Source organism: Perca fluviatilis, chromosome 11 (assembly GCF_010015445.1).
Source record: "Perca fluviatilis chromosome 11, GENO_Pfluv_1.0, whole genome shotgun sequence".
Lineage (NCBI taxonomy): Eukaryota > Metazoa > Chordata > Actinopteri > Perciformes > Percidae > Perca > Perca fluviatilis.
In genome coordinates this window covers 28,027,852-28,051,158 of record NC_053122.1, presented here as the reverse complement: position 1 = coordinate 28,051,158, position 23,307 = coordinate 28,027,852, and the positions used below count along the sequence as shown (strand labels likewise).

At 43.2% G+C, this 23,307-nt stretch overlaps 2 protein-coding genes across 4 annotated transcripts in view; both read left to right on the top strand.

Annotated features, from left to right (window-relative positions):
- LOC120567656 (rap guanine nucleotide exchange factor 4-like) overlaps window positions 1-9,042 on the top strand; it is a 35,399-nt gene extending 26,357 nt beyond the window's left edge. For 2 of the 3 annotated variants that reach the window (XM_039814614.1, XM_039814616.1), the window contains 14 exons: window positions 850-1,000; window positions 1,096-1,184; window positions 1,298-1,325; window positions 1,420-1,495; window positions 1,748-1,894; window positions 3,117-3,214; window positions 3,553-3,678; window positions 4,732-4,910; window positions 5,033-5,123; window positions 5,245-5,295; window positions 5,508-5,595; window positions 5,698-5,762; window positions 5,862-5,916; window positions 6,025-6,221. In XM_039814614.1, the coding sequence (XP_039670548.1) occupies window positions 850-1,000; window positions 1,096-1,184; window positions 1,298-1,325; window positions 1,420-1,495; window positions 1,748-1,894; window positions 3,117-3,214; window positions 3,553-3,678; window positions 4,732-4,910; window positions 5,033-5,123; window positions 5,245-5,295; window positions 5,508-5,595; window positions 5,698-5,762; window positions 5,862-5,916; window positions 6,025-6,152 (1,372 nt within the window). In that variant the 3' untranslated portion in view covers window positions 6,153-6,221. Of the gene's footprint in view, window positions 1-849; window positions 1,001-1,095; window positions 1,185-1,297; window positions 1,326-1,419; window positions 1,496-1,747; window positions 1,895-3,116; window positions 3,215-3,552; window positions 3,679-4,731; window positions 4,911-5,032; window positions 5,124-5,244; window positions 5,296-5,507; window positions 5,596-5,697; window positions 5,763-5,861; window positions 5,917-6,024; window positions 6,222-8,954 lie in introns of those variants that run through there. The other variant, XM_039814615.1, reaches the window with a different exon arrangement.
- Window positions 9,043-9,199: 157 nt separating this feature from the next.
- LOC120567657 (tyrosine-protein kinase ABL2-like) lies at window positions 9,200-23,140 on the top strand. Its single transcript, XM_039814617.1, has 11 exons — window positions 9,200-9,388; window positions 11,013-11,100; window positions 12,567-12,668; window positions 13,558-13,623; window positions 13,748-13,776; window positions 13,893-14,030; window positions 14,653-14,739; window positions 19,079-19,153; window positions 19,289-19,395; window positions 21,195-21,375; window positions 21,491-23,140. Exons 1-11 carry the CDS (start codon window positions 9,230-9,232, stop codon window positions 22,469-22,471), a joined length of 2,013 nt encoding a protein of 670 aa, XP_039670551.1. The 5' UTR covers window positions 9,200-9,229; the 3' UTR covers window positions 22,472-23,140.
- The last annotated feature ends 167 nt before the right edge of the window (window positions 23,141-23,307 follow it).

Sequence of the window (23,307 nt, the reverse complement as noted above, 5' to 3'; positions counted from 1 at the left end):
TAGTAACAAGTTGTAATCCCAGCTGCTTTTATTTATTGTCTTAGTCATTGCAATGCAAGTGTTCAGCCGCGTGTGCTTTACCACTGCTGCACTGATGGTTATACATAATAAACAGCACCTTTAATTTGGTACCTAGTAGGGCAGTAATGTGGCTTGAGAAGGTTGAAATATCAGTTATATTTTCATTAGTTTAGTTTATTAGTGTAGTTGTTAGTTTATTTTAAATGTGTTAAAAAATATAAATAAGAACATTTCAGTACAGGCAAGAAAACCAGCACAAACAAAATCCTCAGCAAACCTCTTTCAAAATAAGTTACTGATTACATTTTTTTTCGGTCCTACCCCCTTTTTTATTTTTTTATACTTTAGTAAAATAAAAAATAAAACCATTTAATTTTAATTTATATGCATATATGTATGTATACACACATTCATATATGCATACAGTACTAGTCAAAAGTTTGGACACGCTTTGCTATTCAAGTCAATGAGAAAGCATTTACAAATTTTTGACTGGTACATACATACACGCACATACATATGCATACACATATACACACACACATGCTTATATACATACATACATACATACATATATACTTTTGTTTGTCTCCCTTTTTCATCTGTCAGTTCAATCAAATCGATCAATAAGCCATCCAAACATCCAAAAGTAAAGCAGATCCAATTGTAAACCGGATGACATGATGGATTTAGCCGCCATATGTTTGGTTTAGATTCATGCTGTGGTCGTACAGGTTTTGAGAATCGGATCACTGTCTGTCTGTTTGCTTACGGGATCCGAAATGTACGATCCACGTCTTTTGTATTCATCTTTAACCTTGTGTGCACCTACCATGCGGCGTCTCCGCCTGGCTCTGAACAGGAGAGGTTGGAGTATGCGCTCAACAGTAAGAGGAGGGCCCTCATTCTGGCCTTGCGCTGGGCTAAAACACAAACGTACCTGCTTCAGGAGGAGCCGTGTGCGATCTCTTTCCTTGAGGTGACCAAAAGCAAGCTTTTAAATGCAGTAAATGACATAACGTACACAGATCCTAAGCATGGTCTGAGTGTGGTTCTTCCTCTCTGTCTCTGTAGGAGTTGTATGGCAGCTTATCAAATGATTCTCGGGTGTTGAGAGCTTTGAAAGACTTTGTTCCTGACCTGGAGAAAGTCGTCAAATTACAGTACGTTTCCCTGCTCCTGCACGGTCAACTTTCTTTTTTTTTTCTTTTTTTTATGTACCAGCCACATTTATTGTATTTCTTTTTTTAAATTGTTTCTGCACTTACATTTGTAGTTCGGAAGAAGCCAAATCCATAAAAAAGGTACGTCTAGACTACTGTTTTCAACTAAATTGAATAGTTCATTTTAAATGTTATCATTGTGATGTGGATGCTGACTGTCTCGTGTAATCAACAGAAAACGCTAATACGACAGTTCAGCAACGGAGAGGAAAGGCTGCAGAAAAAACAGCCCATTAGGAATCATGATGACAGTAAGTTTGTGTGTGTGTGTGTGTGTGTGTGTGTGTGTGTGTGTGTGTGTGTGTGTACTCTGCTTGTGGCGAGCCCTGAAGAGCAAGATATTTATGTCCTCAGCAGATGAATTTCATATTTTGATAATCTTTTGTATTGTGTGGCTGGTAAGGGCTTCAGACTTTTAGTGATCTTTTGTTTGTTGTAGACAACTGCACCTTCATCTTGGACATAGTATAGTATTTCAGTGTTCCTTTTGTATGTGTGTCTAGTCCTATTGAAGGTGTACTGCGGTGATCACACATACACTACTATCCGGGTTGCCGTGGCAGCAACGGGAAAAGACGTGATCAGCGCTGTGGCTGACAAACTTGGCACCACTGATGAGCTCGTGTTGGTCCACCTCAGCTCTGCAAGTGGTAAGAAAACCGATTTATTTAGATATGAAAGAGCAGTTGACAGCAGCATTACCTACAGACCGATGACAGTGTAAGTGATTTCAGTCGCTTATACTAATGAATTCTCCCTGGAGACCTGATGAATACTGTTAGTTAACTGGGTATGCCATGTGTACTGTGTATGCAAGGAGCAGGATTTAAAGTTTCCTAAATGAAAATGGTGTCACTTAGGCTAGACTGCAGGCAAAAGTGGCCCAAATCAGAATTTTTGAATTGGGGTCAAGTGACCAGGTCAGACTTCTTCAGAAGTAGTGTGAACACTCAAATCTTTCCCAGATCAGATTTTTTCAAATCAGATTTAGACCACTTCCATATGTGGTCCCGAATCAGACCCAGGTCTGATTTTTTTCAATGCGGCCGCAGTGTGAACAACCAAGGCGGATTTGATGCGACTTTTACGTCAATCTACATCGACATTTGTCACAATTATGCGCCAGTAGGAGTTAAAATAAAATAAAAACTTGACTAGGCCTACAAAATGGAGACCAGTGATGGAGCAAGTCAATGGAGGGAGAGTGAGGTGTTAGACCTCATTAGTGTATGGGGAGATACTTCAATTAAATAAAAACTAGAAAGATCAAGCTCTCTTTCTCTTCATTCTTCTCCTCCTCAGCACCTGCTCATTAATGTTACGGCTGCCATTACACAAACATTTTGAAGTAAAAGCCAAAATGCCTACTTCCTCCATAACCTCCCTAACTTTAGTGCAACAGCGTGCTGCGTCTGATGTCATTGTTATTGTTCTTTTGCGCGTGCGGGTCAGTTCGAAACCGCTAACAGTTCACACTGGAATCTGATACAGGCCACATTTTGAAAGGTAATGTGAACAGCCAGTTAAAGGCAGGGTTGGTAATGTTGAAAAGCTAGCAAGATTTCAAAGTAGCATCTCCTCGGGTCTGGGTCTAACCCCTCCCCCTGCCCTGGGGGCTCCGACCCCCACGCAGACGTGCACGAGCACGGCTGCGTCGCTGCTTCAGAGCAGAGCGGAGAAAGGAGCACGGTTTTACCTCGAGGAGGCATCTCATTGGTTCTTTCCATAAGTTGTGGCGGTGTAAGGAACATTTCAAACAATATAGAAAAAAGTGCATATAGGAAATAGTTACCAACCCTGCCTTTTATGGTCTAAGTGTTGGGACGTATCTGGGTGGTGATTAAAAGTCAACTATCTCCATTTTTGTTACAGAAAAACAAATCCTGAAGCCTAATGACGTTTCAGTGTTTTCCACTCTGAGCATCAACGGCCGATTATTCGCCTGTCCTCGAGACCAGCTCAACAGTCTGGTAAGAGATTAATGTTCCCCCTGTTTACTTTGAACTTGTGAAGTTTTTTTTAATTTTTTTTATGAAAATGGAGCATTCTTTGTACTGTGATGGTGACGAGGTATGTACAGGAGTTCAAACAGTGATAAGTAAAGCACACCTCGCCATGCTTTATGGGAATCGTACGCACTACTACAATGGATCTTTGTCACGTGACATCGTTTGAAAGAAGCTACATGTGTATAAATGAATGTGATTGTAATACATTGATTCTTTGAATATGTGTGAACTGTACTCTGGTGTATTCTTTTTTTTTTTTTATGTGCTTATGATTTTGCATGTGTGAATGTGTGTCTCAGACTCCCCTTCCAGACCAGGAGGGTCCCTCTGCAGGCTCCATGTCAACCTTTGAGCTGATGAGCTCTAAAGACCTGGCTTACCAAATGACCATGTATGACTGGGAGCTCTTCAGCTGTATGCATGAGGTAGCACACGCTCGCACACGCTCGCACACACACATACACACACACACACACACACACACACACACACACACACACACACACACACACACACACACACACACACACACACACACACACACACACAAACAACTTCAATCAATCAAATTTATCTAAAGTGTAAACTCACCATAATACATGGTCTCAATGCACTTTACAATTAAAATAACACATAAATGGGCGCCTGGGTAGCTCTCCTGGTAGAGCGTGCGGCCGTGCGCCCATATACAGAGGCTTAGTGCTCGACGCAGCGGTCACGGGTTCGATTCCGACCTGCGGCCCTTTGCTGCATGTCGTTCCCCCCCCTCTCTCTCCCCTTTCATACCTAAAGCTGTGTAATAAAGGCCTAAAATGCCACTCAAAATAAATAAAAATAAAAAGAACACATAAATAACACACAGCAACAAAACAATTGAACAGCACTAAAACAGTAATAATAAAACAATACAAAACCAGCAACATAGGACAATGAGTTAAAAGGTTTGTTTGTAATGGACGCAGAAAGGATGGCTGCTATGGTTTGGCTGTAAGATAATGAGAAGAGGATTTAAAAAGATCAGCTGATTGAGCTTCTTTAACATGTAGTGGGAGGCCATTCCAAAAATGAGGGGCACGGTAGGAGAAGGCTCTATACCCAACAGATTTACTAGGGCAATGACCAGGAGACCAGCATCAAGGGAGCGGAGAGGGCGTGTCGGTGTATATGGTGTAATAAGCTCAGATAAAACTTCAGGCCAGAAGAGGAAGACAAGCATGTACGATGTTGCATAAAGCCTTATTTTACACTCTGAAATGAAGTTTCAGGTACGGAGTCCGACCAGACAAGTGTAACCCTTTTACAGCAAGTTGGCTTTGTGTAGGCCTTTCTTTCTACACTGGTGCTGCATCATTGTCCATGATAAAAAAAAAAAAAAGCCCTGCATGAGTAATACTTGATAGATACCATGTGACAGGGCCTGCCCACTGGATCAACTCCATACCTGCTCCCCTTAAACGTCTCCTCCCTTTTGTCCCCAGCATGAGCTGCTCTACCACACGTTTGGCCGGCAGAGCTTTAGAAGAACCACGGCTAATCTGGACCTGTTTCTGCGGAGGTTCAACCAGGTTCAGCTGTGGGTGGTCACTGAGGTGTGCCTCTGCGGACAGCTCAGCAAGAGAGTCCAGCTCCTCAAGAAGTTCATCAAGATCGCTGCACAGTGAGTGGGAGCTGCGGGGTGACCGTCACGCACTTCATACGCATGCTGCTCTGCACACATGCACTTGGGACGAGGAGTCTCACTTTACGTCTTTGCTTGCGTGTGTGCGTATTTGTCCATAGCTGTCGGGAGTTTAAGAACCTGAATTCATTCTTTGCCATCATTATGGGGATGAGCAACCCTGCAGTCAGCAGACTGAGCCAGACGTGGGAGGTAAACTTTGTCTAATCGATGTCTAGAGCTTCAGTGAACCTCGGCTGTATTGCACTATTGCTAAATTTAGCCATTGCTGCTACTATTCATGTCACTGATATGCTCCTGTTTTTCCTGGCAGAAACTCCCCACCAAGTTTAAGAAGTTCTATGCTGAGTTTGAGAGTATGATGGTGAGTTGCGTGAAATTCCATTCACCACAAATCTGGCAGCACAAATCTATAGATGGGTAGATAAAGGAAATGTATGCAGATAAATATCTTACATCCTGGGGCACCTGTACCTTTTAGGGATAATTAAGAAAATATGTTTGTTTTTTTGTAGTTTGGGTGAACAGAGTTCCAAATGTCTTAGAAATGAACACAGTTTATATGTTTGGTGACAGGACCCATCAAGAAACCACCGGTCCTACCGGCTCACTGTCACCAAACTGGAGCCGCCAATCATCCCCTTCATGCCCCTCCTTCTCAAAGGTACGACTCCGTGTAGAGAACATTACCACTCCAGTCACATGGGAAATGACCTCTGCGAGGAGGAACATGGCTGCCATTAAATTTCATTCATTTTCTCTACAGACATGACATTTACACATGAGGGCAACAAGACCTTCATTGACAATATGGTCAATTTTGAGAAAATGGTGAGTTTCTGTGCGTGTTGAATTTTAAGGATACGTTTTATGCGTCCTACCGTTCTTCACTCAAGTTTGATGTAATATCTAAAGAACCTATCTTTTCAGCGTATTATAGCGAACACAATTCGGCAAGTGAGGCACTGCAGAAGCCAACCATTCAGTAAGTCGGCTCGTTACTCTACTTTTATCCCATTTCCAGGCTGGCTTTACACACATCTTACCAATGACAATTTTTCTTCTTCTTCTGTGTCCTGTCTTACCGCGTTAGATCCCGAGATATGCCAACCCAACAAAAACCAAGCGGATGTACGGGGTTACGTTAGGAAGCTCTGCGTGATCGACAACCAGAGGGCACTGACGCAGCTCTCCTACAGGATGGAGCCTCGGCGGACATGAGCTCCAGATCTGCCACCGCCATCGCCTTTTCTATGACGTTAGCATAAAAAAACACACACACACACACACGCACACACGCACACACGCACGCACGCACACACACACACACACACACACACACACACACACACACACACACACACACACACACAAAACAACTTCAATCAATCAAATTTATCTAAAGTGTAAACTCACCATAATACATGGTCTCAATGCACTTTACAATTAAAATAACACATAAATGGGCGCCTGGGTAGCTCTCCTGGTAGAGCGTGCGGCCGTGCGCCCATATACAGAGGCTTAGTGCTAAGTCTGTATTACTATCTTTGTGGGGACATATCATTGACATAATGCATTCCCTAGCCCCTTACCCTAACCTTAACCATCCCAACTGAATGCCTAACCTTAACCCTTACCCTCACCCTAACCATAACCTAATTCTAAGCATAGTCCTAAAACCAAGTCTTAACCCTCAAACAGCCCTTTAAACTCATGGGGACCAGCATTTTGGTCCTCACGAGGCTGTGCAGACCCCACAAGTATACTGTAGTCCCCGGTTTTTGGACCCCACGAATATAGTAAAACAGGTACACACACACACACACACACACACACACACACACACACACACACACACACACACACACACTACCTGGATAAAATAACTCACCTCGACTGGCCGTTTAGTAGCGAATCACAACAGTCAATGACTTTAACACTACCATGAGCTATTCTGGATGAAGGACTTATTACTGTGCCATTACAGTCCTCTTGTTCCTGGACAGACCGAAACTGTTCAGCTGCTCTTTTGTGGCTCTGTCTGAGGATTTTAACCGTACTAGTTGTTACTGTTTGGGACCCGTTAGATAGAACTGTAATGTATAGAACTTGAATCGATATTCTGCATGACTGAACTTCAAAGGCTTTGCGTTCTATACAATGGATTTCTATCGGAGTGTCCTGACATGTTGTGCTACCCCCAAAAGAGCCCTAGTTTACAATATATTACTGTACCTGCCTGTAAAGCAAACCTTACTCTCCTGATGGTCCGACTCATAGACCGAAAACCCCATAAACTGTAGTAACTCAGACTCTTCATTCACCCTGTTGGATTTACGGATAAATATGAAAGTACCTATTTACTTCATAATCTACATGACTATATCCAGATCTTTAGGATGTCCTTTTAGGTAAATAGCAGTGTCCCTTAACTAGTCAGACACTTCAAAACTACTAGGCAGAGTATTAGTTGGATTAAAGCCCTAATTGTATTGCAAACAGTGTTAAAATTTGATACAATATTGCGTTTTATTTTTCATCGGAGAGAAGCTCCTGTAGGATATGAATTATGCTCTGTTCTGAGGTCAGTTGTATAACCGAATTGTACTTCTTCTGATTTGGAATCACTGACCCTAGATGCAGAGGCGACTTGTACTTTGAGGGGGGGAAATCTTGTCATCTCAGTCCGTGTAATTTAATTTATATATATATATATATATATATATATATATATATGTGGGTGTAGATTGTGAGTGTGTTCTTGACAAGTGTCATTCATTTTCCTTTGATCTCAGGAGCTTCTGATGTGACTGTGTGTGTGTGTGTGTGTGTGTGTGTGTGTGTGTGTGTGTGTGTGTGTGTGTGTGTGTGTGTGTGTGTGTGTGTGTGTGTGTGTGTGTGTGTGTGTGTGTGTGTGTGTGTGTGTGTGTGTGTGTGTGTCGAGAACTGCCGTAAAGGCTGGCTTTTCCCCCCCAGAGCAGCCTGTAACTGTACTTGTATGTGTGGTCTGCCTTGTAAATAAAAAAAATAAAAAGCTAATTTAACAGTGCTTATGCTTTGTTGACATTCTTCAAAATGTGTCTTTGCCCCGCCGAGTGGTAGAGAAACTGAGGATGGTGATGCATTCAAAGGCTGGTGTTTATTTTAGTGTATAACGCTTTTGCGCTATGTAGTGAAATGATTAATTGCGGCTTCGAGGAGTCATGTTTTATTCATCCAGTGAATCACTGTTACGTCTCCTCGTAAAGTGTCCTAACTTCCCCGAGCTGATCTCACCTGTCCCTGCACCGTGATGTCAGCACGGCTGATGATGTCACTGGGTCATTCCTGTCAGGGTGAGTAACACGCTCTCCCCAAAAAAAAAACAAAAAAACAAGTAACACACTATCCCTGCTTGGCTTCTCTGGCAACTGTGTATGTGTGTTTTTTTTAGATGCAGTGTGTGTGAGAGATGGATTTAGATATATGAGGCAGTCACCCTCGTTGCTTACTGATTTACTGTTTCTGACACGCTATAGGCCAGAGCAGTATGTCTCTGTCTGTGTGTGAAGTGTATGGGGAGCTTTATATAGCCACAGTTATCCAGGAAGAAGGAATGCCCTGGATGCCAGTGACCATATTTGAACAGTGTGTCTGCTACAGGCAGACTGCACACACTGACTGCAAACCGTTACTTACACACACACACTCAAACCCTCACCTCCCCTTCATCTTCACGCTCTGTGTGTGTGTGTGTGTGTGTGTGTGTGTGTGTGTGTGTGTGTGTGTGTGTGTGTGTGTGTGTGTGTGTGTGTGTGTGTGTGTGTGTGTGTGTGTGTGTGTGTGTGTGTGTGTGTGTGTGTGTGTGTGTGTGTAAGCTTTGTGTTGTAGTTACACTGGACCACCACTATCTGGCAATGTTATACCTTGTCTAGTAGTGACAGGGGAGCTCCCACTTTTCCTGACTCACAGGGAGCAAACTCTCTCTCTCTCTCTCTCTCTCTCTCTCTCTCTCTCTCTCTCTCTCTCTTCTCTCTTTTCCAGAACGTTTTGGTTTCTTCTCTCCGTCAATCGGTTCTGCTGACTGACAACATCCACTCCGGCCCTGTGGAGGAAACTACCCCGCCTCTCTTTATTTCTTATCCTTCGCGCTCTCTCTATCTCTGTGCTGATCTGTGACTTGTATACTTTTGGGGTTTAGCGTTGGGGTGTTTGAGCGTGCAAGCGTTTGGGCCTGCGTGTGTGAGTGTGTGTGTGTGTGTGTGTGTGTATATGTGCGCGTATATGTGTGTGTTTGTGTGCGCGTGAGTCAGTATGCCATGTCGTCCCCTGGCTCGTCGTTTGTGCAGATAAAGCATGAGGACCTGCTCTTCTATGAGAACTGTGGAGGAGGCAGCTTTGGGAGCGTCTACAGAGCCCTGTGGATATCCCAGGACAAGGAAGTGGCCGTGAAGAAACTTCTCAAGATTGACAAAGAGGTGAGGAAGAGACGCACACAAACAGAGCAATCATATTAACCTCTGCAGTAGAGACACACACACACATAATTTGAAGCTCCATAGTATTTAGAAGTTATGGACTTGTTTGTGGCTAATGACTGCTCTAGTTTCCACTGATTTCCCAGATCCTCTTTGGACACCCAAAGCCCTCTTTCCCTCCCCCGCCTCCCCCCTGTTGTCGGCCGTTGAACATGTGTTTATCTTAAAACATACCTCTCCTCGTCCCCCTCGTCCGCCCACTCCACTTTGTGGATGGAGCAGTTTTATTTATGCCAGCACTCCCCCTGTTCCTCCCATTGTATTTCAGGGGCGAGGTGTGTGGTCATTTGGGGCTTCAATGCACTGCAGTTCAGCCCAGGTGGTTCTCTTATGAGTGTGACCCAGTCTCAGGAAACTTTTTAGAAGTTTAGCGTGACCTGTGGGTGAATCGGGCGCGTGTAAAGTATGCTCGCGTTTAAGACAAATGGAAGATACTGAAGTTAAGAAAATGCACTGTCACGCAGGGGCCGACTGCATTAATCAGAGGGAACAGAATTTGATTTGTTGCCTGTCGTGTATTTCTCTCACACTTGCTTTCTCACACCCACGCACAAACACATGCAGGGCGTGTGTGTGTGCGCGCGTGTGTGGTTAATATGTAAATACAAATTTGATGGATTATGGGAGAACTGCAGTTTAGTGGATCTTTTTGCTGCAACACTTCATGTGAAATGGAGCCGCTTGAGAACACTCTTAGCATTAAATTCATATTTCAGGTCATTATTGCACAAACACTACCTTCACACAGTGGTGGAAGAAGTACTCAAATAGCAACACCACACTATGATAATACTTATGACAATACTATTACAAGTGCAATCAAAATTTGACTTGAGGCAAGTTGAGACAACAAAATGCACATATCAAAGTACTCCTGCAGAATAGCCTCTGTTGGTGCTATATTCTCATATTATTTGATCAGCTCTAGCTGTCAGATAAAAGTAGTGGAGTTAAAGTATAAAGTAGGATAAAATGGAAATACTCGGGTAAAGTACAAGAACCTCCAAATCGGACTTAAGTAAATGCACGTCCACCACTGCATTCACAAACGTAAAACCGCACGTGCAAATGCATGGACACACACTGATAACCTCACACGTGGGAGCAAAAGCGGTGAAATAAACTGCTCTTTGGAAGGCAAACTATTTATCGAGAAAATATTTTTGAAGCAGTTTTTTGTGCGATGTAGTTATTATGTTGCCTGGCAACACTTACATATTCCACAAATGCGAAGGGTATGACCCTATGTGTCAGTCCAGATTAATGGCATGTTTGCCACTGCGGTGTGGAAGGCCCGTGTTTGGAGACTCAACATGTGGTACGAACGAGGTTCAGGCCTCAGTTCAGGCATCGCGCACACACTGTCAGGAAGAACTTATAAAATTGGGTAACAACTTTTAAGATTGGATAACAAGTGAACAGCTCTACCGTGTGAGTGTACAGTCTATCAGGGATGATTTACATTTTATTTTCTTAAAGATGTTTCCTTGCCGATGTCAGATATTGGAAAACTGAAGGGTGATGTTAATGAAGTTATTCATATTGTTTTTGTCTCCTCGTCCAGGCTGAGATTCTCAGTGTCCTGAGTCATAAGAACATCATTCAGTTTTATGGAGCCGTGCTGGAATCTCCCAACTATGGCATTGTCACAGGTCAGACCCCGTGTGTGTGTGTGTGTGTGTGTGTGTGTGTGTGTGTGTGTGTGTGTGTGTGTGTGTGTGTGTGTGTGTGTGTGTGTGTGTGTGTGTGTGTGTGTGTGTGTGTGTGTGTGTGTGTGTGTGTGTGTGTGTGTGTGTGTGTGTGTGTGAGCTATAAGTTAGTTTCTATCTGTATTCCCTGGGCAGGAAACGGAGAATAACATCTCTGTCAGAAGGGAAACCTAACACTAACATAAAACCTAAACATGTGATTGTGGGAGTATTTTAATCCCCAACTCCATTCGGATAACTGATCTCGTTAGAAATTGTTCTACACTCGTAGAACTTGTTAAAAGCGGTCTATAAATGATCATGTGCGTTATCATCTTTGGGGTCACGGCCTAATGGATATAAGTAACATTAGGTGTTAAGGACAGGTCAGGGTTTCAGGTGAGGCATGGAGGGGTTAGGGGCCAGGGCCAGGGCAGGTTGTCCTCTCATATAGAACCACACAAGCGTGTGTTTGTGTATCAGCCGCATTTGTGTGTATTTGATCCTTAGCATGCCACTTACGGACACGTTGGCACATGCTCCGATGGCCGTGTTTATGTGTGTGTTTTGACGTTTGTGTGTACAATCTGAGCACAGGTTCTTGCTGTGTTTCCTGGCAGGACATTTGTAACTGAGACCAGCATGTTTGGATGTGGTAGTAATCCTGGACGGGGTCATATGTTTAAGATAAAGCACCGACACACCACTACAGACTTGTCCAACAACAATTCTCACTGCAGCTGAGTTTAATAAAGTCCAGTGCTTACTAAAAATAAAAGAGTACAGTAGGCAAAATAAGAACTGGTTCAGGAGATGAAGAAGACATACTTGATAACATGATGAGATGGAGTTTGGAGGCAGTAAAATGCATTTTTGCTAAATTGTAACATCCGGTCATTACAAAGGACAGATTTCTCCATGTTCTTAATCCTCGGAGTCCTTTGACATTGTCCTCAGTCTTCTACTTATCTTTTTAACTGTCAAGACTTAACAGGAAAATGTTAACAGTCCAGAGCTAATCTGGATTAGACGGTCAGAGTTGTGAGCTTTGCCGCTGATTTGAGCTAGCTTCTCTGTGCGTAGGACCGTGTGATGTTTCTCAAACATTATATAATGCATTCATGTAAACTACAACTGCACTGCAAAAGTGTACACGTTTGCAGTGCAGTTGAAGTTTCTGTCACTTGTTTAAAATGTCAGCCACTTCAGGTAAACATGCTGTCAGTTAAATTAACTAGTTTTTAAACGTGGGGATTGAGATCTGCTCTAACTGCATTATAAAAGTGAATATTTATTCTTCCAATTGCCAGTGTTTAAATGTGTAGCCCTGCACACACATTACACACATCATTTCTCTTAACTGTTGTCCTATAATGACAAGTGTGTGTGTCTGTGTGTGTCTGTGTGTGTGTGTGTGTGTGCTCCTACAGAGTATGCCAGTGCAGGGTCTCTGTATGAGTACCTTTCCAGTGAGCAGAGTGAGGAGATGGACATGGAGCAGGTCATGACATGGGCCATACAGATAGCCAAAGGTAATAATAATTTAAAAAAAAGTATGAGGGTTGGTACGATCACCAGAGTCCTGTAATACTCTATTCATCATGCACCAGAGTTAATAATAGTTTACACAGCTTTTTATTTGTCTCTTAAGCCCTGTCTCTAACCTGTGTGTATTCAACACCGACAAGTTTTTTTTCCATTTGCCTGTTCCAAAAAGAATCAAATAAAACGTTAAATATATACAGATACAAAACATATTACTGTTATATGTGTTGGTATAAGATTTCTTTTTTTGGGGGGGGAGTTGGCACCTTGCTGATTACTGGGGCAGTAAATAATGTATGTATAATAGATAAAAGAGGAACATTTAGATTTTTAAATGTTCTCTGTGATAGATTTTAAGGTAATTGAAACGTAAAAGGTGACATGCACGTAATTATCAATTGACACTGTCAACTTTGCACCCAAATTCAGATGAAGCAGATCATATTATCAGTCAAGTCAACTTTATTGTCAATCCTGCAATATGTGCCAGACATACAGAGCAACAAGTATAATATAAAAAAGGATAATAAATATATACAAATAAGATGAAGAAAGATAAGTTATATATACAATTAAAAAGATAAGTAATATGTACAATACAGTAATAAAGTCCCAAATAGTGCAAATGTCAGGCAAAACTATATATACAGACTAGATTTGTTGAGGATGTGTGTACTTTGCCCTTATTATAACTGTTCCTTTGTTGTAAATGTTGTATTTAGCCTACAATTTTTTAACCTGGGTTAACCTGAAGTTCAAACCAAACTATTTTACAATTCAACTGCACCCACAACTTAAATGCTGGTAGGAAATTCCACCAAAACCAATCAGATTTTTTTTTTTTTTGCCAGTTATTAATTCTTGATGTCCTTACAGGGTTGCATTACCTCCACGCAGAAGCTCCAGTCAAAGTCATTCACAGAGACCTCAAGTCACGCAACGGTAACACATCAACCTTAACCCTTTTTAGATTTGTTCCTCAAGCTTGAGTTCTCTCTGCTATTAGTGTGTTAGCTGTATTACTGCCACACAGCTTTGAATGGTTTCTCTGTTCTCTCTCGTGCAGTGGTAATGACAGCAGACAAAGTGCTGAAGGTGCGTGTCTTGAGATGAACAGATAACTAATATTAGCATTTTTTTTTTTTTTATTCAATTCAGGCACATTCAGGTATTCTGTGTTTTCTTCATTGCTCTTTCTGTTGGGATTTCAGATTTGTGACTTTGGGGCGTCTAAGTTCCTGTCCCATACCACCCATATGACGGTGGTGGGCACTTTTCCCTGGATGGCTCCTGAAGTCATTCAGAGCCTGCCTGTCTCCGAGACCTGTGACACTTACTCCTACGGCGTGGTGAGTCGGCGCTACTGTTCAAATATCATTATTGTAAGGTCGGGAATCAAACCGAAATACTTAGTTTGGTACCAACCAACATAGACAGCTGGAATTACATGTTTTGTTTTTGTCAGACAGTTTCTGTTTTTACAAATTACTTTTTTGTCAATTGTAAAAGACTTTTATTCAGGCAAAAGTCTTGTACGGAGTTTTCCAAAATACACTTTTTTATATATCATTTGAAATGGTCTTGACACCCCGACAGCAATAAATAACTTCTGGGCTCTTAAAGGAGGAGCGAAAAAGATCCATCATCTGTAGCTGCTATAATCCTGTAAAAAAGAAAACAATCACTGCCTCGCGTTCTTCCGTGAGGAAAGAACAGTGTTTTGTATTTAGGGGAGATTTAACGTCTGCGGATTTCGTGTTAAATTAAGAAAATATTTAGAAAAAATAAGTTCATATTCCTCATAGCATGTTTAAGATCGTATCAGCACCAGTCTGAATTCATTTCTAAGGATTCCCTGCCCTACTGTATTGGTTGTGCTGGTGCGATTTTTGTGGTGGCTTTACCAATAAGACCTCTTCACAGCAAATGATGTCTGTCTGAATGAGCCAACACACTGTGTTCTGTGGCCAGGTGCTGTGGGAGATGCTGACTCGGGAGGTTCCTTTCAAAGGTTTCGAAGGGCTGCAGGTTGCATGGCTGGTGGTGGAAAAGCAAGAGGTAACCCCCCCCCCCCATCCACCCTCCCACACACACGCACACACCTTTCTTTCTCTCTCTGTCAGCATGTAAAGCCACCAGAGTTTGAGAAGGCTGGAGGAACAATGCGATGCTCTCATGGTTTCCACTGCGAGCTGGTGAGGCTGAGGCTGGGTATTTTTAGGCCTGATGTCAGTTCTCTGCTCTTGTAAGGCTTGGATACACAGCAGTGGAGCGCAGCCAGACCCCCTCCCTCTGGCTTAAGCCTTTACGAGAGAGAGACAGAGAGAAAGAGAAAACGAGGGAGATTGCTGTGATAGGAGGGTTGATTCTGCAGGTTTACGGGAGTAAGGGGATGATGCTTATACAGTCTATGTGTTTCAGTTATTGACGTGCCTGTACCCCCCCACAACAGACAGACACACACACACACACACACACACACACACACACACACACACACACACACACACACACACACACACACACACACACACACACACTGGGGGCCAACGAGCAACTCTGAGAACATGATTCCTGCGTAGCTGTTGGCCAATCTCCAAATACTCTCCCTAAATAACTCACTCTCTCTCTCTCTCTCTCTCTCTCTCTCTCTTTCCCTTTCCCTTTCCCAGTCTCCCTCTGATTTTCCCCTCCATTGCTATACCTCTCCTCCTGACCCTCTTATTTGCCCTCTCTCCACTTAGTCGGTGATATTTTAGGATTAATCCCCAGAGAAAACTGTTTCCATTTACTGCACTGTTCTATGGAGCTGTCTGGGCTCATTTAGACCTTTTGTGAAGCCAGGAGATCTTTCATGAAGGGACATGGTGTGGTTTGGTATGGTTACTGCAGTTAACATGTTACAGAAAGATCAAATTGGAGCCAGACACTTTCAAATGTACCCATTTTATCTCATAAACAGGTCGAGTGTATATTAAACAAATTATTAGATTAAGAACTTGTAATGTGTGATACAATTTTAAATATATAAACAAAATACCTAATAAAAACAGTCCAAATAGCATATAATATACATATTTTATATAAGTTAGAACAACTTTGGACATTTCCTATTCAAGTTTTACAGTATGTATTCTTTTTCTTTCTGAGCTCATCCCATTGGTTTGAGGTAGGTGGGACTGGAAAAAGGTGATGTCACATTTGAAAACCAATCAGGATTCAGCAATATTTGATTCAGAATGAGGTGACAGCGGTAGGGCTGTTTGCTGGTTTAAGGCCACTGTCAGTCAAATCTGATCAAACCACACCCACACAGCCCTCATGAAGCACGTTAGCTGATTTTATGAGTTTAAAGGTGCCCTGCCACACGTATTTCATTTCAATCAGGAGAGACTTTGTTGCAGATATGCAAAGATTTATTGTACATAAGCATAATGTGAAATGTACAGAGTCTTTGGGGATTAGACTCCATCGTTAAAAATATTTTAAAGGGGTAGAGAAGCCAGACACATTCCCCCGATGGAGCCTAGACACTGGTGATGGTGGAGAGGGAACCCGGAGACCGAACGAAGGAGCAGTCTCCCGGAAAGGGACTCAGGTTGCCGCGGTTGACGGTGGCCAGAGGTGGAAGGGGAGGAGGAGGGTTGCACGTTTACACACTTTGAAACAAAGCTCCAGAAAAAGATGACCTACTAGTCCCAGGAGTAAAGTTATTTTTATAGTACATGTCACTGTTTGACTCAAAATGGCTTTTATGTGTTAACCTGTACTCATCTGCAAGAACTGCTGCATCACTTGGAGACTTAACTTTACGTTCATTAATGTATGTAGCAACCTGGTCAGACACAGAATCTTTGAACTGTTCTAACACAATCAAGTTAGACAGAACCTCAAAAGTACTAACTTCAGAAGCAGTGCAGCAACGATTAAATGCAGAAGTCAAATCTCGAACAAACTCAGAATAGGTTTGTGAATCTAGCTTTTCCCTATAACGAAAGCGTTGACGGTATGCCTCCGGCACAAGCTCGTAGACCTTCAGAACTGCTGATTTAACTTTAACTTAACTAGCAAAAACTTTACTATCAGCTACACTCAGTGCTGAAAAAGCCGCAAGTGCTTTTCCTGTAACTGCACATTGCAACAACATAGTCATGTCCAAATCTGACCAAGCTCTAGCTCCCGCAATACGCTCAAATAAAGTATGTATCTGGATCTGACTCATCAAATTTAGGCAACAAACGAAGACTCTGTGAAACATCAAACTGTGGTACTCCTTCTGGTCTATTTACATTTTGCAATCGTGCTATTTCTAACTGCAGTCGCAACAACTCCCTCTGCTGTTCAAAAGTTAATGAAGGGCTAGACTGAAAACTTGCCCCCTCACTACCAGCAGACTGTCCCCAAAGAACACCTTCCTCTCTAAGACCCTGCTTTAATCTAGCCTTAATGGTCTCTTTAAGTTTTTTATCAGCAATCTCAATTAACTGCTCCTTAGTACACAACTCCAAAGCTACCTCTGAAGGAGTTTGAACAAAACTGCTCAAAATAGAAGACATCTTCCTCAACCAATACAACTATTACGAATGCTGAAAAAGAGAAAAAAAAAGTATACACAACTCACCCGCTGCCAGTCTGGGTTTAAGGACAGGAGCCACACCCCACTATCCTCCAAAAACAACTAACTATCTGGCCCCTGGTCTTCGTGCAGTCACATGTGGTGGGATTTTATGCACACAAAACCAGAGTGGAAAAAGACAACCAAAACCTGGCGGCCTCCCCACATCCACGGAGGTGCTCCCGAGCCGATGTAAGGGAAAAGGGAAAAGGGAAGCTCTAGCCACGTTCACTGCCACCTACAACAAAAAACACCACGAGCCTCCTATTGACACTCGCTGATAAGCCTCAACAGGAGAGGACTCCCACCTAAACAAAACCCAGAAAAGGCCCAGAGTGACTTGCTAACCAAATTTAGCTATAAAGCTAACTGAACAAAAGGAACACATGGCTCTCAATGCTCTCTCCAATAATATTGGCCATACCAAAGCATCCCCTCAAACAAAAGTTTAGCAATCTGAACTAAACTAACAAACCTACTAACCCAAATGAACTACAAAACAATCAAATAAGCCAAACTACAAATAAACAAATCAATAAGGCAAAACAATCTAGACAAAACTTTAACCAACCATGTAAAATTGTCAAAGTAAACTAAAATACTAAAGCAAGGAGAGAAGACCTTTAAAGCAGGATGTCATGCTGTGATTGGATCATGAATTTCGTGGCCAATTTTGGTTGGTTTACTGAAAAGTGAACGCCTCTTAACAGCTGAATAGTTTTAGGAAGAGATAGCGGTGATTGAAATTATTTAGTAGAAGTCTTCCTGAAAGAATTTGCACTGAGCTCCATTACTCTGTGGTGAATTCTGAAGTTCTACCATGGACTCTTAACATTTTTTGTGGGGAAAAATGCCTTGGTTACCTTGTTTCAAGCCATTCTAGCGTGGTATAGAAAGCCTGCAGGAAGACTCAGCTCGATTTGTGCCAGTTTTCATTAATATTCAACGAGCTAAGCTGCTTGACTCTGATAGGCTAACAGCTAGCCAATGAGAGCCGGGCTATCAGCATCCTTTACCCAGCGCAACTGGGCGAGCTCATGAATAGTAATGAGCTCAGGCTACATGATGTTAGACTGACCAGCTTTTGTAATTGGCCTGATTTCTCCGCTTATTTCTTTTCAGTGGCTAGAGCTGACAGAGGAGGCAGTTCATTTTCACATTCACCACATAACACAAACACATATGAACCTATCATATTTCCAAAAAAATGCAAGTAAAAACTGTTTTGTGTGGCACCTTTAAGCTCTTAAAGACAGGGTTGGTAACTATTTCCAAAATAAACTTTTTTATATATCGTTTGAAATTTACACCCCGACAGCAATAAATAACTTCTGGGCTCTTAAAGGAGGAGCGAAAAAGATCTGTCATCTGTAGCTGCTGTAATCCTGTATAAACGCCCACCAATCACTGCCTCCTCGCCCCGCGTACGAGCCTGAGCTCAGTGCGCATCGTCGCTGCATTGCTAACAGTAGTCATGCTAGTTTTAAACAGTCGGTGTGATAATATTAGCTGTTTGCTTACCGATGAATGAGACATGAAGTAAGATTGCGGCCGTTTCTCTGCTCCATGGGCTTCAGTACAGTCTCCCAGAGCCGGCAGCATGGCTGTGGACCCTTAACTTTGATAGCGAAAGACTTGTATAGATTATATTTGAAGCCACGTTTACAGGGGCTTAACAAGGTTGTTAGTGGGTTTAATTATGTACTGTATGACTTTTCTGTTAAAAGTAAAAAGCTTCTGCTTCTTGTATTTGCACGTGTTTTTGTGTGTCTGGGTATCTAGAGGCTGACCATCCCCACCAGCTGCCCAGCAAGTTTTGCAGAGCTGATGAGGAAATGTTGGCAAGCAGACCCAAAGGTAAGCTAAATGGACGAGTGGCTAATCTCCTAAAAAAAAGAAGAAACTTCTGCATCACTAAGTTTTTTTTTTTTTTTTAAAGACATTTAAAAATAGGTGCGTTATTTTATCTTGTGTGCATGCATGTACCTACAGGAGCGTCCACAGTTCAAACAGGTGCTGGTAACCCTAGAGACCATGGCCAATGACAGCAGGCTACCGGACCAGTGTAACTCCTTCCTCCATAACAAGGACCAGTGGAGGTACACACACACACACACACACACACACACACACACACACACACACACACACACACACACACACACACACACACACACACACACACACACACACACACACACACACACACATCAAAATGAAACATTGAGTGCATATTCACTGCGTCTGAGCATGAGGCAGGTCATTTTCAAGTGTATACAGTAAAGTCTAGTTGAGAATGACAAACGCAGTCTGCAATTTACTATACTCCAAAATAGTCAAAATGCATGCACACAAATTCAACATAGTCTCTCTCTCTCTCTCGCACGCATGCACGCACACACACACACACACACACACACACACACACACACACACACACACACACACACACACACACACACACACACACATACGCACACACACACACAACTCTTTGGACTCTTAAGCTCAGGAGAGAAGTTAAATGTGTGACCCTGTGCTCTACATCAGTCTATAATAAGCTCTCTGGAAAGTGTCCATGGAAGAGATTCCTCTACTCCTCCACTCTGAGGAGTGTGTGTGTGTGTGTGTGTGGGGGGTGGTGAGAAGAAATCAAGTATGAGCTGAAGAAGAGGAGAAGTACACTGAGAAACAGAAATGTATTGGGCGCATGTGAATTTTACGAGACTGAACAAGGGAGAAACAAACGGCAGGGGGGAGAGAGCGAGAGAGAGGTGGGGGATGGAGCAGAGGTGCGAGATTCTGTGAATATTTAACATGATCACAGCGAGGCAATCAATTCTGAGTGAAGTTTTGGGTACGGGTGGAAAAAGTTGGAAAGGGGGGAGGCGGAGGGGAGGAAGAGTGAGGGAGGTGAAGGGGCGGGATGAATGAAGAGGGGAGGTATGGAAGGAACACAGGAGGAGGTATGGCTGTGCGTCAGATCGCTCTATATTTAGTTGCTGTGAGAGTTGATTGTGTTGTGTGTGTGTGTGTGTGTGTGTGTGTGTGTGTGTGTGTGTGTGTGTGTGTGTGTGTGTGTGAATGCAGGTTCATGGGCAGTCACTCAAACTCTCACAGTGACCTCTTGTGGTAACAGAGAGTACTGCAGCTACATGTTTTACTCAGTTGACGCTAGAAATATTGTCATATGCAGATCAAGTAAACTGAAAATGTATTGTCATATGGTCTGCTATAGGATACTAGAGTATACTGATTTTAAAATCGGTGCATCCTTTTCATGTTGCCAGTTTATCAGAGCTGCAGCTTTGCTTTAAGCCAAATAATTGAAGTTATAATTGGTAACGTTGACGCAGTTTTCAAACTACATAGTCATTTTTAGCATGAGTATTTAATGTGTTTGAACTGAAAAAGGTGAGAAAATCTAGTACGTACACTCAGAAAAGTCTACAAAAACATGATTTGAGTGTGCTCTTGATGAACAGTATTGTCCAAAAATGCAATGCACAACATAAATTAAAACGTTTGTAAATAAATCTGTGTACGGTGGTGAGCCAGCTCCAGGAAAATCTTTTGGAGAAATTAAAATCTTGAGAAAAACATTTTGCGGTGGCATTAAAAGATTCCAGTTTGACTGACCTGCATCAATGCACGTATTGCATAATTTCCTGTCATTACAAAAATGTAAAAGTACATTGATTTCTTGTATATGAACTGCAAAAAATAGTAAACTGTGACTATTGGTGTGCAGTAATGTGTACACTAATTGCCACAGTTGATTCTACAGTACACACTACTCCCTTGGTCACGGGAGATCTTGAGAGCCTCAACTTTTAAAAGAGAGGTGTTTTTTGAACAAAATGTCTTCTAACAGAAATAATTTGTGGCCACACTACAGGTGTGAAATCGAGGCGACCCTGGAGCGCCTTCGGAAGCTGGAGAGGGAGCTTTACTCCAAAGAGAAGGAGCTGGAGGAGAGGGAGAGGAGGCTCCGACTGTGGGAGGAGAGGCTGATGGAGAGGTCCAACATGTCTCCCAGTCCGACCTCCCTACTCATGGAGCGCTCAAACATCTCACCAGTAAGTGGAAGTGGAAGAAAAATCTGTTCAGACAGCTGAAAACAAAATCAAATAATACCTTTTTTTTTTTACGATCTTGGCCCTCGTCTCCTTTCCTTCTCTCTTGCCTTATCAGTTCTTCACACCAATGTCCATCGGTTCCTCCGGCTCTTTCTTCCGCTCGCACTCTCAGGACTCCAACAGTGCCGGGGTCAGCAGTGCCGGCGTCAGCTGCCTCCTCCGCACCCTCAGCAACGGAGACACGGAGCGGGGGAGCAGCATGGCGCTGGAGAGGGGGGTGGGCTCGCTCGACGGCGGGAGGCTGCACGCCGTGTTCCGAGGGTTGCAGGGCAGGTTCGGAGAGGAGGACGGGGAAGAGGAAGGAACCCTGGAGGAGAAAGGCTGGGGGGAGAGAGATGACAGCGGGAGCATGGAGGGAGGAGGAGGAGGAGGAGGAGGAGGACGGGTGCAGGTGACACTCAGGAGCTTCCCAGGCGGCAGAGTGGAGAGGGAGGAGAGGACGTGGGAGGAGGGGGACAGGGAGAGGGGAGGGATGCAGAGGAGCAGGGTGACCACCATAGTCCGAGGGTATTCGGGCGGGTTTGGAGAGGCGGAAGGGGAGAGGGAGAAGGAGGGAGGATGGGAGGTAGAGAAGCTGGGGGACCGGCTAGATGAGAGAGGGATGGAGGGAGGTATAGAAGGGGGGAGGCTCCCGGCCATGTTCAAGGGTCTCCACGGGAGTTTGGGGGGCTTGGGGGACATGCTGTCCTTAGACATGGATGAGATGGGGGACATGGAGAGACTAGGGGACATGGACATGAACATGAACATGGGGGACCTGGGAGTGATGAAGGTGAGGAGCGAGCTGGGGGTCAGGGGTCACAGGAGCGACATGGGCGTCGTGGTCCAGGGAGTCAGAGGCGACCGCAGCGAGGCCATCAGCCAAAAGATCAGAGGGGAGGTGGGGGTCATCGGTCACTCGGGGGTGCAGGTGAGCATGCGCGCCTCGTCCAATCAGAACTCTGTGAAGAGCTGCAGCGTGCGGCACGGAACCAAGATCAACATGGCTACCGCAGCCATGGACATGATGGAGCTCGACTGGTCCGACAGTGACTAGAAAATGAACACACACACGCACAGAAAACACACGTAGAAATACACACAGAGGCCAAACTAGAAAGATTTTGACTTGTTAGCACACGCAGTACCTGAGCTACTGTATGTGAATTAGAATCTCCAGTTGAAAAAGAGCTGGAATACACACATTTCTTTTTTTAAATCTTTTTATTTTTTATTGAACGGATGAATACTACACCCATGTGTACTGTGAAGTAAGAAGGATCAAAAAGACAACCGTCGTCAGAAGGACTTCACCTGTGTACTTTAATGTGCTATTAAAACTGCTGGATAACATACTGTAAGAGGAAGTGTCACAAAATAGCACACTTGAATGGCGCTCTAATGAGGCCGCACTGTCTGATTTTTATTTTAATTTTTTTTCTTCTTCTCCTGCTTGTAGAGTATCTCGTAGTTTATAGAGTTGATTTGTTCAAAACAAGCTTTGACTTCAGCAGTTCTAACTGTGATTTAGCGTGTGAATTTTTGGCATTTCTTTCTGTATATTTTATCATTTTTCAATAAAAAAAAAAAAAAAGAAACTCGTGATTCCATTCCTGTGATTTTGCTCAGCCGCATTTCGACCGCAGGAACTAGTTTTGCCCCGGAACTAATAACCTTCTGAGGAACCCGAACTCGACCGTGGGAACCAATGTCTAAATTAAGTTATGGGGACATTTTCATTTTCAAAATAAATCGGGAAACGTGTGCCTGTGTGTGTGCGTGTCTGTGTCTGTGACTGTGTCTGTCTGTCTTTGAAACACTCACCTAAAGGATTATTAGGAACACCTGTAAGATTTCTTGTTTGCAATTACCTAATCAACCAATCACATGGCA

Excerpts from the sequence above, each read along its gene's own strand:
- LOC120567657 (XM_039814617.1), top strand. The coding sequence starts at position 9,230 with ATGTCGTCCCCTGGCTCGTCGTTTGTGCAGATAAAGCATGAGGACCTG. Across the intron at positions 12,669-13,557 it reads GGCCATACAGATAGCCAAAG|GGTTGCATTACCTCCACGCA; the intron begins GTAATAATAATT and ends ATGTCCTTACAG. Across the intron at positions 13,777-13,892 it reads CAGCAGACAAAGTGCTGAAG|ATTTGTGACTTTGGGGCGTC; the intron begins GTGCGTGTCTTG and ends TTGGGATTTCAG.